Source organism: Rhincodon typus, chromosome 37 (genome assembly GCF_021869965.1).
Source record: "Rhincodon typus isolate 14 chromosome 37, sRhiTyp1.1, whole genome shotgun sequence".
Lineage (NCBI taxonomy): Eukaryota > Metazoa > Chordata > Chondrichthyes > Orectolobiformes > Rhincodontidae > Rhincodon > Rhincodon typus.
This window is the reverse complement of record NC_063368.1, coordinates 4,614,181-4,640,553: the sequence shown is the minus strand read 5'-3', so window position 1 is coordinate 4,640,553 and position 26,373 is coordinate 4,614,181. Positions and strand designations below refer to the sequence as shown.

The 26,373-nt window shown below is 41.8% G+C and overlaps 1 protein-coding gene across 1 annotated transcript in view; it reads right to left on the bottom strand.

Annotated features, from left to right (window-relative positions):
* Positions 1-26,373, bottom strand: part of LOC109916712 (ankyrin repeat and fibronectin type-III domain-containing protein 1-like) — a 91,646-nt gene that overhangs the window by 17,636 nt on the left and 47,637 nt on the right. The window contains exons 4-11 of the mRNA XM_020516449.2: positions 24,859-25,047; positions 18,513-18,626; positions 15,102-15,199; positions 11,155-11,245; positions 9,258-9,365; positions 6,989-7,088; positions 2,351-2,483; positions 1,688-1,807 (exon numbers count right to left, since the gene is read on the bottom strand). Of these exons, the coding sequence (XP_020372038.1) occupies positions 1,688-1,807; positions 2,351-2,483; positions 6,989-7,088; positions 9,258-9,365; positions 11,155-11,245; positions 15,102-15,199; positions 18,513-18,626; positions 24,859-25,047 (953 nt within the window). The remainder of the gene's footprint in view (positions 1-1,687; positions 1,808-2,350; positions 2,484-6,988; positions 7,089-9,257; positions 9,366-11,154; positions 11,246-15,101; positions 15,200-18,512; positions 18,627-24,858; positions 25,048-26,373) is intronic.

The window sequence follows — 26,373 nt, the reverse complement described above, 5'->3', positions numbered from 1 at the left end:
CTATTAATTGCTTAGCCAACTTGATGGCATCACTGTTTCTGGACACGGGAGATGCCCTTGAACAGATACTAAAATCAAAGGAAAAGCGAAATCTACACTGAGTCAATTGCCAGATCTTTGAGGTCACCAGTGAGTGCAACCATTCTGTTGTTGACAGAGAAATCCAGGCCAATGAATTAAGATTCTTAAATTATCAACACCTAGTAGGTCTTCCCATTACATCTACACATTTCTTCCTCCTCTGAAAATGTATTACTTCATACTCCTCCAAATTAACTTGTATCTGATACCAATGAGCCCATTGCACTAATCTGTCAGTGTCTTCCTCAACTCCATTACAGCCCTTTCATTTCTTAAACCTATTTTCATATTAAATTTTGAGACTGTGTTCTTAATATCCAAATCTTTCATTCACACTGAAAACAACAGTGAATCCAGCACTAATTTGTGGATCCAATGAAAACCCATTTGCTTCATCTCCTTGATTTCTGTTACACCTCCGCTTATATTGTATGCCTAGATTTTTTCACCAAGCTTCTTAAAGACAACACAAACTGGCTGCAAAGAGCTATGGACAGGTTAAGATAAGAACTCATGGAGATGGAGATAATATTAGCATTGATGAGGATTGGTTAATTGACTAAAGGCAGAAAGTTAGGATAAAAGGCATTTTAAAATTGAAAGGTCATAGCAGGTGGATTGGCACAATGATCAGTCTGCGGCCTTGCTAATTACAATCTAGATTGATGACTTAGATGAAGAGATCGAAGGGGATTGCATCCAAGTTTGCTGTTGTTACAAAGTTATGTAGAATTGTAAACTGTGACAAGGACATAAAAGGGTTGCAAACAGACAGGCAGAGGATAAGTAATTGGCAAATGGGGTTCACTGTAGGGATGTGTGAAATTATTCAGTTTGGTCTTAAGAACATAAATACAGATATTTTAAGAAGATGCAAATCTTATAAATGTTGACGTTTACAGAAACTTGGGTGTACTCATAAATGGAACATAGAAAGTTAGCATGCAAATATTCAGGAAGATGAATACTATATTGTCCTTTATTGCAAGTGGTTTGGAATACAAGAATTTGGACATTTGCTGCAATTTACAGGGATTTGGTGAGATCATGCCTAGAATATTGTGTCATGTCTTGCTCTCCATATTTAAGAGGTAGCATAGATAATTCTCTCAATTGGTTCCTGGGTGAGATGGTTGTCCTACGATGAGAGTTGAGTAAATTGTGTCTACATTCTCTGGGATTCAGAAGACTGAGAAGTGATCTGATCGGAAAATACAAGATTCTGAAGGGTCTTGATGAGATAGACAGTAAGTAGATGTCTAGCTGGGGAAGCTAGGATGAAAGATAAAGGACCAATATTTTAAAAATAAGACGAGGAAAAGTTTCTTGAATTGTTGTTCAAAATATTTGAATTACCGCAAGATTTGGGAGGTTATAGTTCCTTGTTACTTTCTCCTACGGCAATGCCTTGGCTAATTGGAGTTGATTTTCCTGTAGTATAAATTGCGGTGATATTTGAAATTTGGTATTTCTGCAATTGTCCCGATGAGTGCAAGATGAAAAGGTTCAGCAATATTCTTCTCTTTTCAGCAATTCGTGTAGATAAAATAGTCAGAAAATTTAATGAAATGAGATCCTAGTGCTGAGATCATAAACAACTTCATACCTGGAGTTGGGACACTGCTAACAACATCTTCTGCCTGGTTTGGAGCACTGACGAGGAGGAGGAGAGTGCTGAGTTCATTCCCTGCTGCAACCACTGGATGTCCTTCCACATACAGGAAAGCTGGAGAGAAGTCACAACAAATCCTCCAATTAAATATTGGGAAAATACAATTGTAGTCTTCAGACTCTGCTACAACTCCGTTCCCCAGTTATTGGCACCATTCTTGATCAAAGCTATTGCCTGAGGCTGAACTAGGCTGTCCACAAGCTCTGTACTCTATTCAGTATCACTGGACTAGTAATACTCAGGGGACATGAGTTCAAGTCCCATCCCTAAATTTAATTCACAAATTCAAATGATGTAAAGGAAATATAGAACTGAAAGCTAGTCTCAGAAATGATAACCTCAAAACCATCATCAATTGTCATGACAAATCATTTGGTTCACTAATGTCCTTTTGTGAAGAAAATCTGTCTTCTTTACTTTGTTTGGCCTATACGTGACTCCAGACTCTTAATTGCTCTCAATGTCTGGGCAACAAATTTTGACTTTGCCAGTGACTCACAAATCCTTTGAATGAATAATTTGATAACAATGCTCCAGCACTGATACATTGACAGGGGCTGCTGACCATGTATAGTACATCAGAAAGCAGCTTCGTACCTTCGAAAACCAGAGGAATTCCTGCATGTCAGAGCCAGAACAGGAGCTGTCGATCTCGACGATAGGGATTTGATCCTCATTTGTGACCAGGATGTTTTCCTTGTAGAAAAAAATGGCAGCTAAATATACACCCCTAAACAAACAAAGACAAGGCGTTAAAAAACGGTGTCTATTAATGTCAGAGCCACAGCAAACACAGGCAGGCTGTTCTGAGTTTTTAAAAGGTGAGATTGAATCTCCTTTGACTGGGTAATCCCAGAATTTATTGCTCTCTGTCTTACAGGTGCAGAATAGATGCACAAGCACCAAGTGGTGGGATATTTGTCCACTTACTTGCATTTCAGAACCGAGATGTCAAACCTTTTATCACTGTCCGTTGTAAAAGTAGAAAGTAAACTAATATGTATCCGAAAGCGAAGCCAAGAGCAGCAGGAATTTCCTGACAAATTTACAGCAGTAAATTTAAATAGTTAAACACTTGAGGCTAATGAGCTGGGTAGGCTGAGTGCAGGCATATACTTTTCCAGTCAAAGTATTATTTCTAGATCACACACCACAAACGTCAGTACCACCAATTATTTCCTCCTGATATTTACGTATAACTCTGGTCAAGCGCTCACCCTATGATCCCTTAACTAACATTTGGTATCACATGTTCCCTAGTTCCATTTCGTCTCAGCCTATTCGATAACAACATCATGGCCCCTTTCCACTGACATCCTCCTGTTCGCTCGCTCAAACTCAAATCGCCCCTTCCCACCCAATTGTTCCTCACGTCCACCTCCTAATTTTTCTCTTCCTCAACTTCCTCTCTCTGTCACCATCCCTTGAAAATCCCCTACTTCTCTACACCTTCTGGTCTTATCATCATCCTTTCCTTCATGCCACTTTCTGCTAACGGTTCTACAGTCATGATTGCTCTTCAATTTCTATCTCCCAATTTTCCCTTCCCTGTCCAGTTCCACACTTTTGATTGCTTATCGCTGAATGTCATAGCCCTTCTCTCTCCTAAGCACCCTTCTGCCTCTCGATTCCCCCTCCCTACACCAGCAATCCCCCACCCCTGAAGTATGCTACTCAATTTACATACTATTTAAGGCCCATTGCCAGAGGATTCATAGAAAGCAGATGGTTTGTTTCACAGGCTCGCCAGAATGATTGTGGGGTGGCAGCATTGTCTTTTGAGGAGAGATCAGATCATAAAACCATTATACCATAAGATATGCAAGCAGAATTAGGCCTTTCAACTCACTGAGACTGTTCTGCCATTCAGTCATGGCTGAGATGTTTTTCAATCCCATTCTCCTGCCTTTTCTCCACAGCCCTTGATCCCCTTACTAATTAAGAATCTATCTATCTCTGTCTTAAATACACTCAATGACATGGCCTCCACAGCCTTCTGTGGCAATGAGTTCCATAGATTAACCACCCTCTGGCTGAATAAATTCCTCCTCATCTCAATTCTAAAGAGTCATCCCTTCTTTCTGAGGCTGTGTCCTCGGGTCCTAATCTCTCTACATCCAGGCCAGGCCTCTCAGTATTTTGTAAGTTTCAATGAGATCCCCCGTCATCCTTTTAAATTTCGAGTACAAACCCAGATTCCTCAACCACTCCTCATTGGACATGCTCTTCATCCCGGAGATCATTCTTGTAAACTTCCTCTGGATCCCGTCCAACACCGGCACATCTTTCCTTAGATACAGGGCCCAAAACTGCTCACAAATATTCCAAATGTGTCTTACACAGCCTCAGCATTACGTCTCTGCTCTTGTATTCTAGCCCTCTTGAAATGATTGCTTACATTGCTTTTGCCTTCCTAATTGCCAACGGAACCTACACGTTAACCTTAAAAGAATTCTGAATTATGGCTTCAGATTTCCAAAGCTCTTCCCCATTCAGTAGATAGTCTATTCTTCCTACCAAAGTCCATAACCTCATACTTTTCCACATTGCATTCCATCTGCCAATTCATTGCCACTTTCCTAGCCTGTCCAAGTCTTTCTACAGCCTACTCACTTCCTCAACGCCGCCTGTCCCTCCATTTATCTTTGTGTCACCTGCAAACTTTGCAACAATGCCTTTGTCCAGACTATTAATGTATAATGTGAATAGTTGTGGTTCCAACACTGACCCCGGGGAATTTCTGGCTGCCATCTTGAAAAAGATCCCTTTATCCCCACTCTCAGCCTTCTGCCAGTCAGCCGATCCTCCACGCATGCCAGTACCTTGCCCCTAACACCAGGGACTCTTACCTAGTCGCCTCCTGTGCGGCACCTTGTCAAATGGCTTCTGGAAATCCAAATAGATTGCATCCATTGGCTCTCCTTTGTGTAACTTGCTTGTTACCTCCTCAAAGAATTCTAACAGATTTGTCAGGCATGACCTCTCCTTGATGTAGCCATGCTGACTCAGCCCTATTTTACCATGCATTCCCACGACCTCTGCAATCTCAACTGGATCTGTATTAATTGGAGTTTCATTAAGTACAAGGGAATCTCATTGAAACATAAAATTCTGACAAGGTTGGATAGACTGGATGCAGGGATACCATCCCTCTTGGCAGGAGTGGGATTCTGCAATGGGTCACAGCCTCAGTACATGTAGAAGGTCAGTTGGCTCTGAGTGGAAGAAAAAATTTTTCACTCAGAAAGCTCTGGAGGCCAAGTCACTGAATATATTTAAGAAAGAAATAAATAGATTTCTAAGCACCAAAGGAGTCTAGGGATATGGGAAGAGGGTGTTGGATACAGGATCAGCTATGACCTGCTTCTATTTTCTATGTTTAAAAGAAGTCCAATACTGGGTTTGCCTACCTGTACCCAAATCCAGTTCACACCAGCAGGCCTGCAACATTCAGTTTCAGCCCCAATGAAGTGTTCCAGTGAGTAGCTCAGATGCATGGACTGAAAGTGCCAGCTTCAACCCCTGGGCATAGGCAGATTTTCAGTTTGTCACTCAACGTCTGTCATAGAAACTGCCCTAGTTACTGGCTGACAGATGTTTGTGGAAATAAACTTGTTCAGTTTCGAGATGAGGCAGCTGATCTGCGGCAGGCATCAAGTTGAAAATCCACCCCCTCACAATTCATTAAGAAGCCATAGTTGTCCATAAAATGGTGTGGGACAGGGGGAGAAATTAATTATGTGTCACTCTTAGTTTATGTCCTTTCCCTGATGGTGTGATGTTGGCGGTGGGAGGGGGTGAGCGCAGGTGGAGATGAGTGGGGTGGGGAGGGAGGTCAGGAAGCGCTGTATACCTGTAGTTGATATCAGTGAGGAATGGTGTGCTGTTCCACAGGTAGCTACCTGCTGGCAGCTGTCCTCTTACTGGAGAATGATGTCTGCTTAGGATCCTGGGTCTCTGCTGTGGGTCTCTATGCGACTGGGCAGGCCAATTCCTGACCCACAGATCTTTGGGAACATGAGAGAGGATATTCCACAACGATGTGAGATTCAGCATGTTCGATATGCTTCCTTTTCTTCTGCTGCCATTCTCCATCCTCTTTAAGGACTTTGGACTCTAAGCTCACTGGACAAATTGTCACTATTTTGAACGATTGGTAGCAAGCTCTTCCCAATCATTGAGGTCAATGGGGCTGCAGTTCAAGGACAGTTTCAGAGTGTTGTTGAAGTGTTTTTGTCCTCCTCCCCTGGAACCCTGGACATTTGAGAGTTGAGAAAATAGAACCCAGAAGGGAAGATGGTTTTTTGCCATCCCAGCACAGTGCTCAGTCCATCATTGTTGATTTTGTAGAAATTTCACCTCCATATTTATGGAGCTGACCTCAGAAAGTACACTAATGATCCATGGCACTGCTAATCCAGTTGAATGCAAGTCTGTTTAGCAGAAGCAGCACTATGCAAATACCTTCCCAGAGTGTGTTCAGAACAGAAGTACAGAAGAAATAGAAGGAGGGTTTAGCCATTGACCCTCTCAAGTTTGCTTATCTGTGTAACATAATCACGACTGACCTTCTACCTCAAAAGCACTTTCCCATCTAATCCGTGCAATCGTGGATTCCCTTCATGTGGAAAAATCAATCAATCTCCATCTTGAAAACAATCAATGAGTGAACACTTGGGGTCATTTTAAAACTCCACTCATGAGAAACCCAGGGGGAGCGGGATTTTACATTCCTCAAAATATTCCTTTCCATTCAGAGATAGGAAACTAGTGTCACACCTGATCCTGTCAGTTAAGGTTAAAGTTACCACATTTATTTCTGGTAGCTGGCTTTCAATCCATTTCAGACCGACAGGATGCAAAACCCTTATCTCTCTCTGCTCGCCTGCAAGAGTCTCCCTGTAAAATGAGCTCAGGTGAATTTCAATCCAGCTCACACTCAGCAAAATTCACAGAATAGAATTAGTGATACTGTACGTTAGAAGAAAATGCTTTTGTCCTGCGCTTTATCTATTGCTTTCTCTTTCAAACTGATTGTGGTTGGTAACTAAAACTCCTGTTGTGCTACACACATATACACCTGAAGCCTCAAACTCTAGCCTCATTCTTCCCACTGTCATTACCTCCTAAGCTTTTCATGCTATTTATCCCATTACACACCCCGCACGTTTATCATTTTCCTCAAGGAAATTCACAAAGACAATGCGTTAGCTTGGGTACAGTGGCCAGACTCACCTCTGCAGGGTCTTGACAAACTTGCTTGTGTTTTGAAAGAGGTACTTCAGGCTGCGAGAGACTGAGAGCTTCTTACTAGGTGTGTGAACTGTGCAGGTTTCTGTAGAAGATAATGTGGAGGTTTAGCCTGGGCTTTATGGTCAGAACTCAGGCAACATGGCCAAAGATGGCCCACAGCAGGCCAATCTCTTCAAAAAGAACCTGGAAGTAATACTGTTCATTATTGTGCTATTAACACTCACCCTGGTCCATTGTTTTGTCTCTTTGGTACAAACATTACCATTCTTTCTGCCTTTTGTTCCATGACATCTTTGATTCCCTACCTCTACCTTATTCAAGAGTTTCCACTTTATTCTTACCCTCTTCTCCAATTTGACTGCATAAAATCCATCACATTTCTACCTCCCTGCAGCTCTAAAGAAGAGTCATACTTACTTGAAATCTTATTTCCTTTTCTCTCTCCATAGATACAGCGAGAACTGCTCAATATTTCCAGCCCTTTGCTTTAATTTCGGATTTCCGTCAGTATTTTACTTTTATTACTATGGAAGTATATGAGATTGAAAACAAGACTGCCGGAAGAGGGGTTTACTCCTAACCAGGGGGCTCCTGAATGGTGGACTTTTAAATTCACTCATGGTGTATGGGAGGTGCTAGCTGGACAAGGATTTCTTGCCCCAGTAGGGTCATGGGATGAGATTTTGGGGTCAAGACAGCAATAGCAGACATGGAACTCAGATTGAGCTTTGATGGCTATGAGGTCCCTTTAAATGTTGTACTTCTTTTCTTGTTTTTGGCGGGGGGACGGGGAAATTTTCTGTTCTGACATTGTCTGGTCTACATGTGACTCCAGACCAACAGCATTATTGTTGACCCTTAACAGCTCTAAAATGACCTATCAAGCCATTCAGTTCAAAGACAATTAGGGACCAACAACAAATGCTGGTCTTGTCAGTGATTCTCGTGTGTCATGAAAGAAAAAAAGAATTAAAAATGGCAATCTGTGTCAGTAATATCGTCGACTCTGTGGGCCAGCACTTTTTGTAGTGCTCAACTGTTCTCTTGTGTTTGATTATGACAGTCATTTGTTTTAGTAATGGTTGTGCATCACAAATCAGAACTTCAACCTACATCAGTCACTTAGAATTACATTTAGGCTTTAGGTTATGAGACTTATCAAAACTTTCTAATGAACAGATAAGCAGCCAGATAATACATGCAAAACGGCCCCTCTGAAAGGTCAGTGTTGCCATCTCTGGAAGATGCGACTGGGGCAATGGTCCAGTGCAAACGTCGTATCTATCTATATGTCAGTTTGCCTATCTATCTATTCATTCATGACATCCTGGTAATTGATCCATACTCATTGTGCTTGACTAGTTAAGTCTGGGTGTGGCATCAGAGTAATCACTGAAACTATTAGAAGCTGACCTGCAAAACGGTTGCAGATATCTTTTAGAATCCCTTGTAAATAAACTTATTGCACATTTGGAAAATCATGTAACCTCTGCATTGCTGTGACAGATATAGCGTATACGATATTGGTCAGTCTTTGATGGACATCATTTCTCACAGGGGACCATTCCAATTTTGTATCTGGCTGTTGATCAACTCATACAGCTCAGGGAGGTCATACATAGGAGCTTCCTTGATAAAGCCACATAAGACAGTGTACTTGTCAAATAATTGTCAATCCTAGGATGGAAGAGCATAGTTTTCGGCAGGAACATTGAGCTCCAACTGCACGTGGCTGCAGCTGTGCAAAGGTTTTATATAGTACCACATGACATCCATTCAGCCACCTGAGCCACAGATAGCCTTGCAGTTTTATCACTAGACTCAACCAAAAGACCCAGGTAATGTTCTATGAACCTGGGTTTGAAGTCTAACATGGCAGATGGTGGCATTTGAATTCAATAAAAATCTGGAATTACAAGTCCAATGTTGACCATAAAATCTTTGTCAATCGTCATGAAAAACCCATCTGGTTCAGCAATGCCCAATGAAGGAAATCTGCCATCATTGTGTGGTCTGGCCTACATGAGACCGCTGATTCACAACAATGTTCTTGACTCTTAACTGCCCTCCAGGCAATAAAGGCTGGGCAATGAATGCAGGCCTAGCTAGCAATGTCCATATCTGTGAATGAATAAGAAGAAAAATTCATACCCAGACCTGGATATCTGACCCAACTGATGACATTTTTGTTTTGGTGTAGGTGGTTTAGGCCATGACTATGAATGAAGTTTAGATTCACATATGGACTCACCTAAGAAGAAGCTCCGATGATGAGGAGCCTTTATCTGCTCCAGAAGTTTCTGCACTGCTTGGCTTTGGTCCTTCTGCCTCAATTTAACATCAGCACATTCCTTCCAACCTGCACATTGATCACAGGCCATGTTTAAACATTCGCAATTCTCCTGAGTAACAAAGTTTCTTCACAGGTTTTAGGATAGATAGGGGCGACAGTATAAAACAGGGGATGACACATTTGCTGTCCATTAGACAACACTCCTGATTTTCATCTCCCCATAATGGGTTGCTGATTCCATAAAACAGCTTCTATATCATAACTTACATCCACTTCCATAATGCTTCTTCAAATTGATAGATTTTGTTTCTGTTTGACAGAAGTCAATGTTGTACCATTGGCACTGGTGTCAACATCAAATGTCAGCAACAGTATGGGTAGAAGCAAACAAAGTCTCCCTTGTCTTGACAACCTACTAAACATTTCTAATACAAAGCACTCATGTGTACCATAGCAGACCAACAATTATTGCTGAACCCTAACTGTGTTTAGAGGAACGGATGCACGGGATGAAATTTTTGACAGCTCCTTTGGGCAACTGGACAGCCTTCAAACTGGGGTCTTAAACAGAAATGCCAGCTCCCCACTCAGATCACTATCCCTGGCAGGAAAATACAATCATATGGAAATCAGGTGAAAGTAAGAGTGACTCCACAAATAAATCGTTAAACTCATTGCCTGGACTCATTCATGGGAAGTGCCACTGTAGTGAGATACAAACATACAGATGAGTATACAAATTAGGACCTGGAGTAAGTCATTCAGCCCCTTGAGCGTGCTCCATCATTTGATATGATCATGGCTGATCTGATTGTGGCCTCTACTTTCCTTGCTACCCTGATGACTGATCCCAGGGGGCTGCTATGTTTACAGGACCTGGGCCTGGATTGTACCAGAGGGGCTGTGGATTCCACTGTAAAGGTTGAAGTGAGACTGTATCATTTATGCAGGCTCACCCGGCACCCCTTTCAACCACCATTAGTGGTTCGCTAGCGTGAGGCAGGCTTTCTTCTCCCATTCATGCTGAAGGAACCAACTTGAAGGCCTGTACTGAGTCTCACCAATGCCAGCCTGACAGGCTCTGGTAGTGGCAGTGCTGGGGATTTGGGTCAGGTTGGGATTGACTAGATGGGAGTGGAAGCACAGATTGAGAATTCTGAGGAGGGTGGCAGAGTTTTAACAGGCAGAGGAGGCCCTTGGAGGAGGTTCCCTACCTTTCCACTTGACTGGCCACCAATTTTAGCAGTGAAAATAGCAGGGTTGCATATTCAGCATGGACCTCCCCTGAGACACTCATGATGGGATGGCCCCATGGACAGGAGGGCTTCCTAACCCCTCCTAGCCACTGGTAAAATTATGGCCAGGTGGGGCAAGCAAGTTGGTGCTGGGAATGCACTCTCCCAATTAGCATGGTACTCAAGCTTTTGACCTCACTCCTGCCTGGGGAGCTGCAAACTTCACCTGAATTTTAAAGAGGAAAATAATTTCACAACAAAGAGACAGTAGAATATAAATTTGTCCCAGTGCAGGCAGTATACCATTGCTCATCAACCTTATGTCCCAAATAAAAACCGAAAGAACTGCGGATACTGTAAATCAGGAGCAGGAACAAAGTTGCTGGAAAAGCTCAGCAGGTCTGGCAGCATCTGTGAAGGAGAAAACAGAGTTAATGTTTCGGGTCCGGTGACCCTTCCTCAGTTCTGAGCTTGCTGTGCACAAATTGGCTGTATATCCTACATTTCAAGAGTGAATGTGTTTCAATAACTGTAAGTGAATGTCGTGAAGATGTGAAAGGGGAGTTATAAATGCAAATCTTTCTTTTTGAGGTTAATCAATAATAATCAGCATCACTTACTGGATGGATTAGCACAGGGAGGTGTTGATACCTTTGCTGGTCCCCAGCCTTTCACATTATAAGCCGAAACACGCACGTGGTAGAGAGTTCCCTGAGGACAAGACAGAAGACTATAAAAGTTATGCATCTCTGACTCTGTTTTACTGATTTCAATACTGATTTTTGGGGTTGCAATCTGGGCTTCAGTGACTGTGGGGAAAAGAGAAATGTAATCTGTCTGGATTCCCAGTGCAATTTAATGGCTATCATTGGAAGATTGGTCAGTCTAGGGGCAAAGTTAGATCAGTTGCAGGGAGGAAAACAGGAGGAGAGGCGGGAAGAATATTAATGAAATAACATTAGCCATTGTGCAGAGAGGCCTCATATCTCTTTCACAGGGAATAAAGTAATCTGATGAGTTACAGTGTTTCACTAAATGATCAGCTAGAGAAAGCAGAGATAGATTCCACAACGACTGAGATTTCTTTATTCGTCCAATTCTTAACTCAAGTACATCCTCGAGTTTCAGCGCTCTGCCATTGGCAGTTGTAGCTTTAGTTGCCTGGGTCATTATCTTTGGAATTCACTCTATGATCCGCTCTACCTTTCTATATCAATCTCCTCCTTTAAGACTCTCTTTGTACAAAGGTAGGCAAGAAAGTAAGTTGTCAAATGGAGGTAGAGAGTCTACGAAGGGATAGTTATTTAAATCAAGTTGTTATATTATGACACATATCTGAGGCAGCTGGAACTTGAATCTGGGCCGCTGGCTCATCTGTAAAGGGAAATGGACAGTTTAAGCGAGAGGTCAAAAATTTGACAGATCAAATATAATGTAGGAAAATGTGAACATTTCTACTTTGGCGGGACAAATAGAAAAGCAGGACACGATTTAAATGGAGTGACATCACAGAACTTGATGGTACAGTACAATCTCTGTACCCTCATGCATGAGTCACAGAGCATTAGTTTACAGACATAGCAAGTGATTAAGAAAGCAAATGGAATGCTTTGCATTTATTACAAAGGGAATGGAATACAAAAGTAAGGAATTTCTACTGCAGCTGCACAGGGCCTTGCTGAGAACATATCCTAAGTACTGTGTACACTTTTTGTCTCTTTATTGGACAAAGGATATAATGCATTAGAAGCAGTTGAGAGGAGGATCACTCAACTCATTCATGGGATGAAGGTGTTATCTTACGAGGAAAGGTTAGACAGGCTGGGTCTGTATCCACTGGAGAAAAATGAGAGGTAGTCATATTGGAACAGAGTAGATTCCTGAGGGGACTTGACATGAATATTTTTCCTGTAGGAGAGACTAAAAGTAGGGCACAGAGTTTAAGATTAAGAGGTCTCGCTTTTAAGATAGAGATGATGAGTAAATTTTTCCTTCAGAAGGACATCAGCCTGTGGAATTCTTTTCCCTGAAAAGCACTGGAGGTTGGGTCATTCAATTATTCAAGGCTGAGTTGGATGGATTTTTGATAGACAAGATATTCAATGATTATGGCAGGCAGTCAGAAAGGTGGAGTTGAGATCAGAATCCTATCAGCAACAGTCTTGTTAAATGTCATAGCAGGCTTGAAGGACCAAATGGCCTACTCACGTTCCTAAGTTGTAGAACATAGAACATTACAGCGCAGTACAGGCCCTTCGGCCCTTGATGTTGCGCCGACCTGTGAAACTAATCTGAAGCCTATCTAACCTAAACTATTCCATTATCATCCATATGTTTATCCAATGACCATTTAAATGCCCTTAAAGTCGCTAAGTCTGAGTTAAGCTCTACCATTTTGGTCAAGCTTTATATTGCTAATCCTAATATCTGTTTTTGTGGTTTGCTGTCTAATGCTGTTTGATAAATGCTACTATGAATTACCTTGGGACATTTCATTATACCTGTCCAATGAGGCTGCCACTTTTTCCCCAGGGAAGGTGGAGTGAGGTGGTGTCTGAGGCGAAAGTGTTCTGTGTCGGAAGAGACCCACTTTGTTCTTAACACTGGTTAGCTTGTTCAAGGTAGTGAAATGGAAGCATGAGTATTTCTGGTGAGCAATGAGGAGCAGGAATGTTCACTCACCTAGCACCTCCTGTCTCCAGCCCAACCATTAGACACCTCATCACAATCTCTGGCTACTCTTCCGCTAATCACAGCCTCTCCTCACCACTGTGATCATCCTCCCAAGCCCACACTTGAATGTTCAAAGCCATTTCCAAATCACATGAAATAATTTCTATGACCTTTACAAAGCAGTAACTATGTGATGATAAAGTAGTTTAATTACAAGGCAGGAGCATTAGTTCTGGATGAGCTGCCATCCTTTGTTTTCCTCTCTTGCTGGCCTTCGATTATATGCTACAGGGGATTTTCTATCCTTAGACATTCACTCTTTTGGTCAAGAGAAAGGGGCTGGATTTACCATTCATGACGTGGCTCACTGGTTGTAGAAACGATGAGAATGCTGTGGACCTCCATGAGGGATGACTGACCGAATAATTGCCTCAGGTTCTGGCATGTTACTGGCCAGTATCCAGTCCTCCCTGAGAGTGTATGTTGATTGTTATTTGATTTATCTTGTCTGTTGTCTTTTTTAAAATATTGGCATTGAGCTAAACTCAACAGACCCAAAACCGAGCCATTGGGATAATGTGCATATGTTCACATAATATTCATAGAAACATGAAAAGTTGGAGTAAGAGTAGACCATTTGGCTCTTCGAGCCTGCTCTGAATTTCAATGTAATAATGGCTGATAATCCGACTCAGTACTCTTTTCCCACTTTCTCCCATGCCCTTTGATTCCTTTAGCTCTAAGAACTATATTTATCTCCTTATTGAAAATATTCAATGTTTTGGCCTCAACCACTTTCTGTGGCAGAGAATTGCATTGGTTCACCAGTCTCTTAGTGAAGAAATTTCTCCTCATCTTAGTCCCTGTATCCTAAACTGCAACTCCTGGTTCTGGACTCCCTGGTTATTGGAAACATTCTTATTGCATTTACTCTGTTTAGTCCTGTTAAAAATTTTATGGCTTTCTATGAAACTTCCCTTCATTCTTCTAAACCCTAGTGAACATAGTCCTGACTGATTCAGTCTCTTTTCATATGTGAGTCCTGCCATCCCAGGAATCAGTCTGCTAAATGTCACTGCACTCCCTCCATAGCCAGAACATCCTTCCTCAAATATGGAGACCAACTACACACGATAGTGTATACACCTCGCCAAGGCCCTATACAATTGCAGCAAGACATCTCTGCTCCTGTATGCGAATCCTTTCGCTATGAAGGCTAACATATCATTTACCTTCTGCATCATCTACTGCACCTGCATGCATACTTGCAGTGACTGGTGTACATGGTCACCCAAGTTCCTTTCCTGATTCAGCACCATTCAGATAATCTGCCTTCCTGTTTTTTGCTACCAAAGTGGATAACCTCGTATTTGTCCAAATTATACTTATCTGTCATGCATTTGTCCTCACAATCAACTAGCTCCATCTTATCACACTGAAACATCTCTGTATCATCCTCATAGTTCATCCTCACATCTAGCTTTGATTCACATCAGAAAGATATATGGCCCATTTTTTCTTCAGTGTCACACATCAAATCTGATATATCAGAAAACCTAGTCCAGCATAAATAATAACTGTGAATGATGCAACATTTGAAGTACACAAATACCTATATATGTACAGATGTAACGAGTTGTAGGTTGAAATGCTGACTTCTAACCTATAAACATGAAGCTTTCCCTGTGCATTAACACAATATGAATGAGAATATCAGCCAGACAACCAGAACCAGTTAGCTATGAGGTCAAAGTTCTCGCGAATAGATATCAAGGAACAGTCATGTTGGACCTTCAGCAGTTTGGGCTATGAATTGGAATTTACACTTTCAGTATCAACAATGCTATTGATAAGTAAAGAAAGACCAAACACAAGGTATACTGCCATCACTAACCGTGTTGAGGCCTTCAATTGCATACTGCAGTGTCTTCAGATCCTCAACAGTAGCAGCTCCTACAGTAGATTCAAAGGTTTCGGTGTAACTCCACTCCACTGGAAGAGATGAATACTAAGATTGTCAATCTAGGGAACTCACTTGCTGCCACCACTTCCCACCTCCCAACACTCTGCCTATGCCCCTTTCCTGTGCAGTGTTCCCTGACTTGCTTCATTCTCTGTCCCATTCTTGGCAAGGTGTATGAACATAAATATATATACATAAGCATGCATAGTCACACTTGCATGAACATGTTCATACACCTGTACCTCAAATTACATCCACAAACATGAACATCCACATGCATACATAAAAACACAAACACAAGGCCAGAAAGGAAAATCATGGGCCCTGGTGATTTTCCCATTTCTGCGCATCTTATATGTCCCCTCACCCCAACTTTAACTTTTCCACTCATATTCTTAAGAATTGGAAATGGGTTCTTTATGTTTTCTTCTAGGGCTCTTCTTAAGATTTCCAAATTATTTTTCATTCCAACCAATACATACTAACTAATGAAGTTAGATGTAACAACACCTTCTATGTTTGTTGACACGTGGGATATTTGGACTCATAGTGCAGCATTTTTAGAGGAATACATCAATGGCTTTAATAATTACCAAGCCTCCATTAAACTTAAAGCCACAATAAGCAATAATTTCATAGACTCCACAGCATTTAAATTGACAGGAAAGAATAGGCAAGTGTTAGCTACAAAAGTTTGTTTCAAAACAACTGACACACTTCTACACACAAAAAGCCATCACCTTACACACCCCTATCACAGACAGATTAGATCACAGCTAATACATTTCCACTGCATTTATAGACAGCTGGAAAATTTTAACCAGTTATCCTTCTAACTACATCTCAGATCTCAATCTCAAATTTAAATTTAACAATTAACACAGTGTTCACAATAATAATATCTGCTACAATTCCTATTCCCTAACATCATAGCTCCTCAACACATGCAGCCTTAATGTAGAGATTTTCCATTCAGAGTACTGCCACCTCCTCTGTCTTTCCACTTTCCTTGCAAGGTCCTTCTCTCTACTCCTGTAGCTTCTGTGTAACTTCCTACCTCCTCCAGCCTTCCTCTCATGCCTTGCAGCCTCCCTCTATCTCTTTCACCATCCCTCTATCCATTTTCTGTCCCCTAACCCATACAGCCACCATTCCCTTTCTTCCTGTACCCTGATCCCTGCAGCCTATGCTACACTCTCCCTTCCCACCTTCCAACTCATGTAGCCCCCCTCCTTCAATGCTGCAGCCACCTCTTCTCTCTAACCCTCACTAATCCCTGCAGTCTTTTCCTGTCTCTCCCCCAATAACTCCTGCTTCTCCCATCTCAACACCAGACACTCCTTCCCTCTTTCATCCCCACAAACCCTGCACCTCCCCCTTTCCCTCTTCTTTCAATGACCCCTGAAGCCTCCTTTCCGCTCCATCTTCCTCGAGCCCTAAAGTCTCCCCTCTATCTCTTTCTCTCCCCAGCTGGAGGAGCCTTGCCCCTCTCTCTTACCAGACTGACATCTGCTGCTTCTATCTCTCTCTTCCCTGATCCCTGTAGCCTGCCCTCCACCACCCCCGCCTCCCCACACCCCCCAATGATCCATGAAATCTCTGTCTCTCATGCCCTCCCACCCTACCCCTACAGATTCTTTCTCCCTCTTTCTTCCTCATCCTGGGGCCTGCAGCCTTCCCCCTCTCTTATCCTTATTGGCTCCTGCCACCTCTATCTCTCTCTTTCTGCACAGACCCCTGCAATCTACCCTCCCCTGCACCTTCTTTTGCTCTCACCCCCTAAAGACCTATAGCCTTTCCCCCCTCTCTCTCACCCACCAACTCCTGCTGGCCCTGTCTGTCTCTATCGCTGTCCAGCCTGGCAACTCGCTTTTCTCCAGCCTTCTTTCCCCAGTCCTGGCTCCACTTCTCTGACCTCACCCCTGCTTCTCTGGGCCACTATTAGATTGAAAAGAGCCCCAGTTTGTTCAGGATTTTGTGATAGATATAGCCTCTCAATCTTTTCCTTGTAGAAGAAAGGTGATGATAGCAGTGGAACATCTGCACAGGTCAGCGATTGGCAAAATTACAGCAATTTCCACTAATGGGTTTAGATATTCCATTGGTGGATACCCAGAAAGGATGGCAGCCTTACACTGTTTTGACAGCTTTAATATTTGCTGCTGGTGCAAGGTTTTGTGTTGGAAGCATCTGTTTAAAAAGCCATATCCTCTGATCTACCCTACAGCACTTAGTAATCATAATATTTTAAAATACAGGAGCAGGGGTATGTCATTCGGCCCATCAAGCCTGCTCCTGCATCATAGCACAAAAACAAAACAGGAAACAGGAGCTGGAAGAGGCCATTCGGTCCCTCGAGCCTGCTTTGCCACGCAATAAGATCCCAGATGATCAGTTTGCTATTTCAACACCACTTTCCTTCCTACTACCATATCCCTTAACTCCCTTTGATCAAAAATCTATCAAACTCAGTCTTGAATGTTTCAATGACCCAACCTCCTCTGTTGTCTGGGGAAGAGAATTCTGAATTTTTAGACAGTATTTCCTTGTTTCAGATTTTCCCATAAGGAAACATCCACCATGTCAAACCCCCTCAGAATCAATATGGGCTTAGCCTGAATAAAGTCTCATCACATGACAACTCCTTCATCCCAAGAATGTGAACCTTCTCTGAACTGCTTCCAATATAAATTTATCCTTAATGAAGGAGATCAAAATAGGAAGCTTCGTCTTATCAATACCATTTACAGTTGTAACAAGAAGTCAGAACTAGCAGAGTCGAAAATGGCAGTTTGATACTGTTGGACTTCCTTTTAAACAAATTTTTTTTCTTTCCAATTTTCTCCCAACCTCTTTTTCAGTGGTGCACTCTCTTGCTCAGTTATATGTGTGGCCAGTGTCCTCTGGTCTCTTGCCAATGTTACCATTCTTACTGTCTACTATGCAATGAGTGTTGGCAGGTTTTGTGACCACTAGAGTAGAGACCATAACTGAGCACAGTCACGTGCTCACTCAGTCTCTCTCTCGCTCTCTCTCACAGACACACACAGTGATAGAATCATAGAATAATTTGACAGTGATTAGAAGCTGCAATTTTAGTTGATTTAAAGCAAGGGACGCTGAGGTCAATTGGAAAGTTGGACTGACTCCCTGAGAGACTGGTTAACACAATACAGTGTATGGATTGACTTTGTTAATTTCCTGTGAAGTATTATTCAGTTACTCACAGTCTTACCTAGAGACTGAAAGAAATTCTGCAAAGCTGCTCACAAATTAAACAGTTGGCAGCCCTATAGTGGACAAGTTACAGCAGTGACATCTAAAGCAATTATTTCAGATTACCTTTATAGCGGGTGATTATCAAGGTGCTGCTCCTTGCTGGTTCCTGGAATGTGACTCGAAGGGATGTACTACCAATCACTGACAAATACACTTTCTCTGGAGAATCAGGGACATCTGTCAAGGAAAGAGATAACTCATGTCATCCTATCATTCAATGTTGAACTGGGTCTGCCTGAGACAGTCGACACACAGAGGGAAATGACTGTCTTCCTCAGAATGGTGGTTTATATTGTGAGATCAGATTTGGGCTGTTGACCGAAAGCAGCCCACTTTCATGTCAGGGAACATTAACAATCTTTATTAAGTATTTACACTTTATGCAGGAGACGATTAGAGAGGACATCTCTGGAACACTACACAGTGTGGACTTTGCATATGTGATCTGATATCATCATGACATAGTTCCTCATACATGTGCTCAGTAGCTATTATTACAGCAAAACTGTAGTTAATCCTTTTCTCTATATCTTCCCCTAAGTTTTCTCTTCTCACAAACTACTAACCTCATGAACTATTTACAATTTCCATCCTACTTCTATGTTCCCACTGCCCAAAATCTCTTTTGCCCTAGGTGTCAATTGCAGCAGTGTTCTTGGCCCTCTTGGAGGATGTGTAGGATGTTTGTGCTCCCTGATCATTTCCTTGGATGCCAAACACATTGTTGGACAGGGATGGCAGCTTCTCTTCTGCACCTGGGCTGTGACACATGTAAAGGCAGCGAAGACCAATTAAGGAAAAGCTGATTAAAGAAATAAACCTCCAGAACTTGAATAATCACAAACCCTTAAGAACAGAAGACAATGAACAAAAATTCTCCCTCTTGTTTCATTCTGCACTGTACTCTGGTCTAGAGATTAATCTAGTCAATGAAAAGAAGAATAAAGAGCATTCTGAAAACAATTCTGCGGTGAAAAGAGTCCCAGCTTATCCAGCCTCTCCTTATAACTCAAATCCTCCAGACCACGTTACATCCTTGTAAATCTTTTCTGCACCCTCTCCAATTTAACAATATACTTCCTTTAGCAGGGTGACCAGAACTACGCATAGTACTCCAAAAGTACAACTGCAACATGATGTCCCAACTCCTTTACTCAATGGTCTGAACAACGAAGGCAAGCTTGCCTAATGGGAAACACTTCCATTGGATACTATTGTAATCTTTATAGATGTGGTACAGCATTTGTGCATTATTGTACTATAAAACATACTGTACTGTGATAACATTTTTTGGGACCATTTCCAATGTGTGAATCCCTGTCTGTGGCTATATAGTTCTGTGTTGCTGTTGATAGCTAAGCTTTTAACAGCTCCAGCCGATGCTTGACTTTAAACATTTCTAAAGTATTCCTGAGCTCACAAAGCTCTGTTTGGGCCTCTCCTGCTTTAATGATAGAAAATTTGAGTACTTCTATGGCTTGCTGATGAGACTCAGTTGCAGACTTCAGCTGACATTTCTGTAGATTTATAATCTCTAAATGTTCAATATTGGCTTGATTGAATTTGGACTTCAACATCTCCTTCTCCCTTGATAGTTTTCCCAATAGCTGCCTACAGTTGCTGAACCACCTCCTGGTGGTCTGTTTCAGAGGTTTGAATCCACAAAGTTCACCTGAATGTTCTTTGCTCACTGTTTTGTCATAACAGTGTATTTATAATACTATATAATTTTGCAAAGAAAGCTATTCTGCCTTTTTTAAAATAGATACTGAATCTTACAAGATGGATGCTAGAAGTCACATGACTGTTTTTGTTCATTCAATACAGCCCAAAATTTCAGCAGCAAATCATAAAGAGAGACTCTCAGAATTTAATAGCCTTCGACAACACATTGGATCTTCTAAAACTGTGAGAATTCAAAGCTTCTGATAGAACAGGAGTCTAGAAAGACACCACAGCCTAGCACAATTGACTTTGCTTTGTGGAACAATAATTCCTCAAAATTAATACTGTAACCCTTTTAAGGTTTGATCTGCATTAGACAGACTGCAAACCATTTGCACTCCAAGAAGAGTTCTGAGGGGCCTTCTTGTGATACAGTGGAGGCCCAGGTTCAAGTTCCATCTGCTCCAGAGGGTGTAATAACATCTCTGAACAGGTTGATTAGAAAAACAGATTAATAAAAAAAAGCTGTTCAACTATAAAATCCATTACAGCTGCTGAATTCTGACTTCAAATTTTTAACCCCTTGACCATATAAAGAGAAATCTAAAAGCAAGCCAGCCTTTCAATAACATACCAATATTATTTTCTTCTTTATAAGTAGCTTTCATCAGTACGTAATTTTAATCTTTATATCTACAATGTAGTATATATCTGCCTCACTTTTTTACTTAGTAACTTTCAGCAATTGTGTTATAAACTAATCTTTATCTTATTTGAGGCTACAGTTTTGTTAGTGGTTATTTTTGAAGTGGAACATTTGAAAACTGAAAGAAGATGAATCATGCTATACAAATTCACAGTTCAAGGACCACTCTGCAGAATATCTGGCATGGTTGCGACAGCTGTGAATTTATGTCTTATGCAGTTGATTTCTGCCAATAGAGGCGTGGTTTTCCTTCGGGTGCTCTGGTTTCCTCCCTCAGTCTAAAGATGTGCAGGTTAGGTAGACTGGCCATACTAAATTGCCCATAGTGTCCAGGGATGTGTAGGTTCGGTGGATTAGCCATGGGAAATGCAGGGTTACAGGGACAGGATACGAGGGGTGGGTCTAGGTTGCATGCTCTTTGGAGGGTTGGAATAGACTCAATAGGCCGAATGGTCTGCTTCCACACTGTAAGGATTCTAAGATGATCCAAATCTGTAGAGGCAAGATACTATCCATCCTCTTTGAATCTTCAATAATCATAAATTCTGTGTCAAAGCTCTGAAATCTCCTTCATGTATGTTTGAAGATCCCTTTCTAACTCCATAATCTGAGACTTCTCAGACATTGTGGCTATCTTACTGCCTGGAATAAGTTCTGAAACTTCACTGGTGTTCATTTGTGAGAGAACATTGTCTTCACCCGTTTTCCCACCTACTGTTCAAGTGTCTACAATTACTGTCTGTCCACTGCACTTAGCCTGAAACACTGGCAGGTCTTCTAGTTTCATTGAGTTTCCTGTAACTTTGTTAAGCTAATTGCCATTTTTAATGGGTGTTCAGTATGGCTGACAAAAGTGGAGACTTCAGCATATCAATCTCCTTTTCCTTCCCTACATGGCTTCTGACATTCATTACAGGAAAAAAAAATTCCATATCCAATTGCATTTGCTGTTGCTGTTATTTTTATCAGTGGGCTCACTAGAATAAATAGATTAACACACCTCTTCGTTGCTTTGTTCCAAAAAGGGATGATTCTCTTCCAAACAGATAAAGAGACTTCATGATTAGTCAAGAAATATAGGAGATTCATGATGCTGATTCCACTAAATCAACAACATGAGTGGCAGTTTCATTCTCCGCCACTATTCCCTGAAAGAGTAAAGTCTAGAATGTCCCCTTGCTGCTGGCCACCTTCACCCTACTCCCCACTCCTTTTGCCTTGCCTCAAAGAGAAATGAAAGATCTGCACTATTTTCCTGTAGTGCTGCGGATGGAATTTCTGTCATGGACATTAAATCATTATGTTTTGAGTCAATTTCATTTTCTTCTCCAATTTCTAAACAAAGAAGACTCAAAACCTAAAAACCATCTCTAATTAACGAAGAGGAATGGTGATTGGGTATGATGTACAAATATCTTTCTCTTTCCCAACATGATGGCGTTTAGACTGTATCTGCCCTTTCACTCTGATTTGAATACTTCCTGCACCCTGAGTTGAATTAAAGATAGGTGGAGACATCCAGGTTACAACCAGGGTGTGGAGTCACACAGAATGGACACAGATGCCCCTATATCTAACTGAAATTGAGTTTTCCTGCCTTTAACCATGATATCTGTATACCAGAAACCATCTTGTGAGTCTATAACTTCCTCCAAGAAGAATTCAGCGTTTGCAATTTCCTTGAAAATTGTAGACTTGAATTGTCTATGTCTAAATTTCTGTCCCTCAAATGGAAATCCTCTACTTGTGTTTGAGCAAATCATTCTAAAATAGGCTCTCTTTTGAGATACATGGCATGCTCCCTTGATAACTGGGCAGGTTTGGCTCTGGTGAAGATATCTCCCCACCACCCATACTGCAAGGTAGCAGCAAAGAGGCAATTGGTACCTAACTGCACATCTCTCGCTGCCATGACATTCTTGCAGTTCTGCATGGTCCAAGCTGAATTGCACAAAACAGCTCACTCCCATTCTTCCCCTTCATGACCTGTGTGTGCATTCTACATTTCAGAAAGCTCCAGAATGGGGTAGGTTAGAGAGTAATCCATCTTAAGATTTGGATCTGCCATGGTCTTGTCTATACCAACCACTGGGTGCTGTTTGGCCTTTTCTCCCCTGTAGCGTGATTGCCAGATTGACTTTAAAGTCCTCCACTCGGCTTCTCTTCAGGCACATTCTTGCCACTTGCTGTTGGTTTTCTGGCTGTGGTCACCTCTAAGATCAACTCTGGGTTATTGATAGAAGATGATCAACAGCCATGTCAGTGAACATCATTTGGAATATTGTGAGCAGTTTTGGGCTCGGTATCTAAGGAAACATGTGCTGGTGTTGGAAGGGGTCCAGAGGAGATTTACAAGAATATCTCAGGGATGAAGGGCTTGGCTTATGAGGAGCGGTTGAGGGCTCTGGGTCTGTAATTGAGGGAATTTACAGGAAGGGGCAATCTGATTGAAACTTACAGGATACAGGATACAGAGAGGCCTCAATAGAATGAACGATTCCACTAGTAGGAGAGACCAGGACCTGGTTGCACAGCCTCAGGAGGAAGGGACGATACTTTAGAACTGAGATGAGTAGGAATTTCTTCAGCTAGCTGGTGATGAATCTGGAGCTCATTGCCACTGAGGGCCGTGGAGGCCAAGTCATTGAGTGCTTTTAAGACAGTCAATAAGTTAGGGGATTAAGGGTTACAGCGAAAAGGCAGGAAAATAGGATTGAGAAACATATCAGCCATGATCGAATGGCAGTGCAGACTACTTAGCTTCTATATCTTATAACCTTATGATCAAACACCTTTATTACGTATATACACCGTACATGGGAGACAGAAAGAGAGGATGTCTCTGGGTTCCTTCACACTCAGGTCCCAGTTCCATTTCGTCTGATGACATCTTTACATAGCTACTTATGTAAATGTTTAGTGGCTATCATTAGAGTAAAGGTATGGTTAGCCCTTTACTCCACAGTTAATGGTCCTTAATTTAGTTTGTGTGCAGTGATACTGAAGCAAACATTGCAGTGAATGGAATTCGAGTGAGGGTGGCAAATCAGATTAGAATGGAGGAAGGAGAGAACAATGGTTTGTGACAGTATCTTTCAAACCCGTGACCTCTTCCACCTAGAATGGCAAGGACAGCTGATGCATTGGAGCACCACTACCTGTAAGACCCCCTTCAACCCACACACCATTCTGACTAGGAGCCACTTCACTGTTATCTCGCTGTCGCTATATCAAAAACCTGGAACTCTCTCTTTAATAGTCTACACCACACCACATGAACCTGCTCCGTATGGATGGCAGTGGTTCAAAAAGGCAGCTCACCACGATCTTCTCAAGAGCAATTAGGGATGGACCACAAGCATTAAAGAAAAGACAGTTTCTCAGTGTGGCTGATAGTGGGCAGTGATGTCCCACAGGAGTGTGGGGACGTTGTGGTGCCTGGAGATGAGAAATCACGCGAGGAAACCATCAGGATTACATATAAGTAGATTAAGGGTTACAGCAAAAAGGCAGGAAAATAGGATTGAGAAACATATCAGCCATGATCGAATGGCAGTGCAGACTATTTAGCTTCTATATCTTATAATCTTATGATCAAACACCTTTATTATGTATATACACCGTACATGGGAGACAGAAAGAGAGGACGTCTCTGGGTTCCTTCACACTCATACCCTGAAATATGGCCAGAGCTGAAGTTAGTTTGGTTTCTTTTAATTTTCTTGCTATGTAGTGAAAGAAACAAAGAAAATATCTAGCTGGTACAGGGTTAAAATCTGGAGAACACCACGTAGGCAGCTACAGAAGTAGATCCATGAGATCACTCCCCCATAGGAACAGCCAGTGTGTGACTTTACAGCAAAATTCTGCATGGTGTTGTGGGCTTCAATAAAAGATTAATAAGTAACACTTGCTAACTTTGGTGACGATATTATTCTCCTGGAAGAATGGACTTTGCTGATGGACATATGTTAAATAATATCTCAAAGCAGTGATTTCTCGGTCTCTGAAGTAGTTTCACTGACTTTATGTACTTACGTGCATTCTCGAAAGCAGCTTTCATTTGTTTATACAGCTTTTGTCTGAACCTCCAAGTCCGGAGTTCCCTGGTCTTACTGTAGAAATCAGCCTCCGAAGTTTCGGTCCTGAGTTCTAATAGTTCTGCAATTTTCTGCGTTGCTTTGCTCACTAAAGTGGTCAGGTGCATGTCCCAGTTGCCTTCATTGACTAGAAGGAGAAAACATCAGCATGAAGAATGTCGAGATAAAGAGAATGGAGGAACAAATAATACGGGACTGAGAAAGTTGATAAACTGTCATAGTTTTTACACCAGCTTCAACTGAATTTTGGGGGAGCGGGGGGGTATGGTGGATGCAAAATTACTTAGCAATGTCACTACTGCTACATTATCCACAACACAAACGAAGGAAATGCATCCTCTGACATATGTTCTTCTATTTATGACTGAATGCTGTTTGAAAGGTGCCCAATATTGTAAGATAAAAGCAAAATAGTGCATATCCTGGAGATCAGAAATATAAACAGTAAAAGTTGAAGAAACTCAGCAGCTGTGGCAGCATCTGTGGACAGAGAAAAACAGAGTTAACTCCTCTTTGGAACTCAGAAGAGACCTACTGGAGTTAACTCTGTTGCTCTCTCCACTGATGCTGCCAGACCCACAGGATTTCTCCAGCAATTTCTATTTTTATGTCAATATCTCAAGGTTAGGTGAGGGACACAGACAGGGACTGTGCATTTGCTCTCTGGTTGATGCAACGGATGGAGCTGACTGGAACTGGATATTGTTATCATCGTTAAAGATTCTTGCAGCAAAACTCTACTCTAAAGCCCAAGAGGGAAGGATCACAGTTAAGATTAAAATAACCAGAACATGGATGATTGGCTGGGGTCAAACTTCACCAGAATGGCATACTAACCCCAGGATAATGGGCACTGCATAATCCAGGACAAATTCTATCATGGCTTACGTGACTGAAAAGTCACACTGCTTTATGCGCATAAAATCTAGGCTCACTATTCCCATTGTAATGAAGAGGAAGTGCTATACTTTCAGAGTTGTTGTCTTTCAGACAAGATGTTAAACAGTCTGGCCAACTGTCCCAGATGAGTAAAGGATCCCATGTTTATAATGAAGAGCAGGAGTGCATTGCCTGGTATCTGGTCAATATTTATCCCACAGCCAACATCATGGAAGTAAATAATCTGGTAATTATTGCTGCATGTGGTTCTTTGCTGTGGACCAATTGTCTGTTGTGTTTCTTACATTCCCAGTAACTACATTTTACATTACTTCACAGACTGTAAACTTCATAACAATGGAAATGGTCCTCTTTCTTTTATCTTGTTATCCATTTTCCAATCTCTTCTCCTAAATGTGCTATTTTTTATATTAGCAGCCTCCCAGCTTTTCAACTGAGGTGTCATTCCATGTGGGTCAGCTTAGGCAAGACTATTTAACCATGGTGGCTTTTATAACTATGCTCAAACCTGTTAACACAGGATCCTCAGATTGTAATCAGAAATGGGAATCCT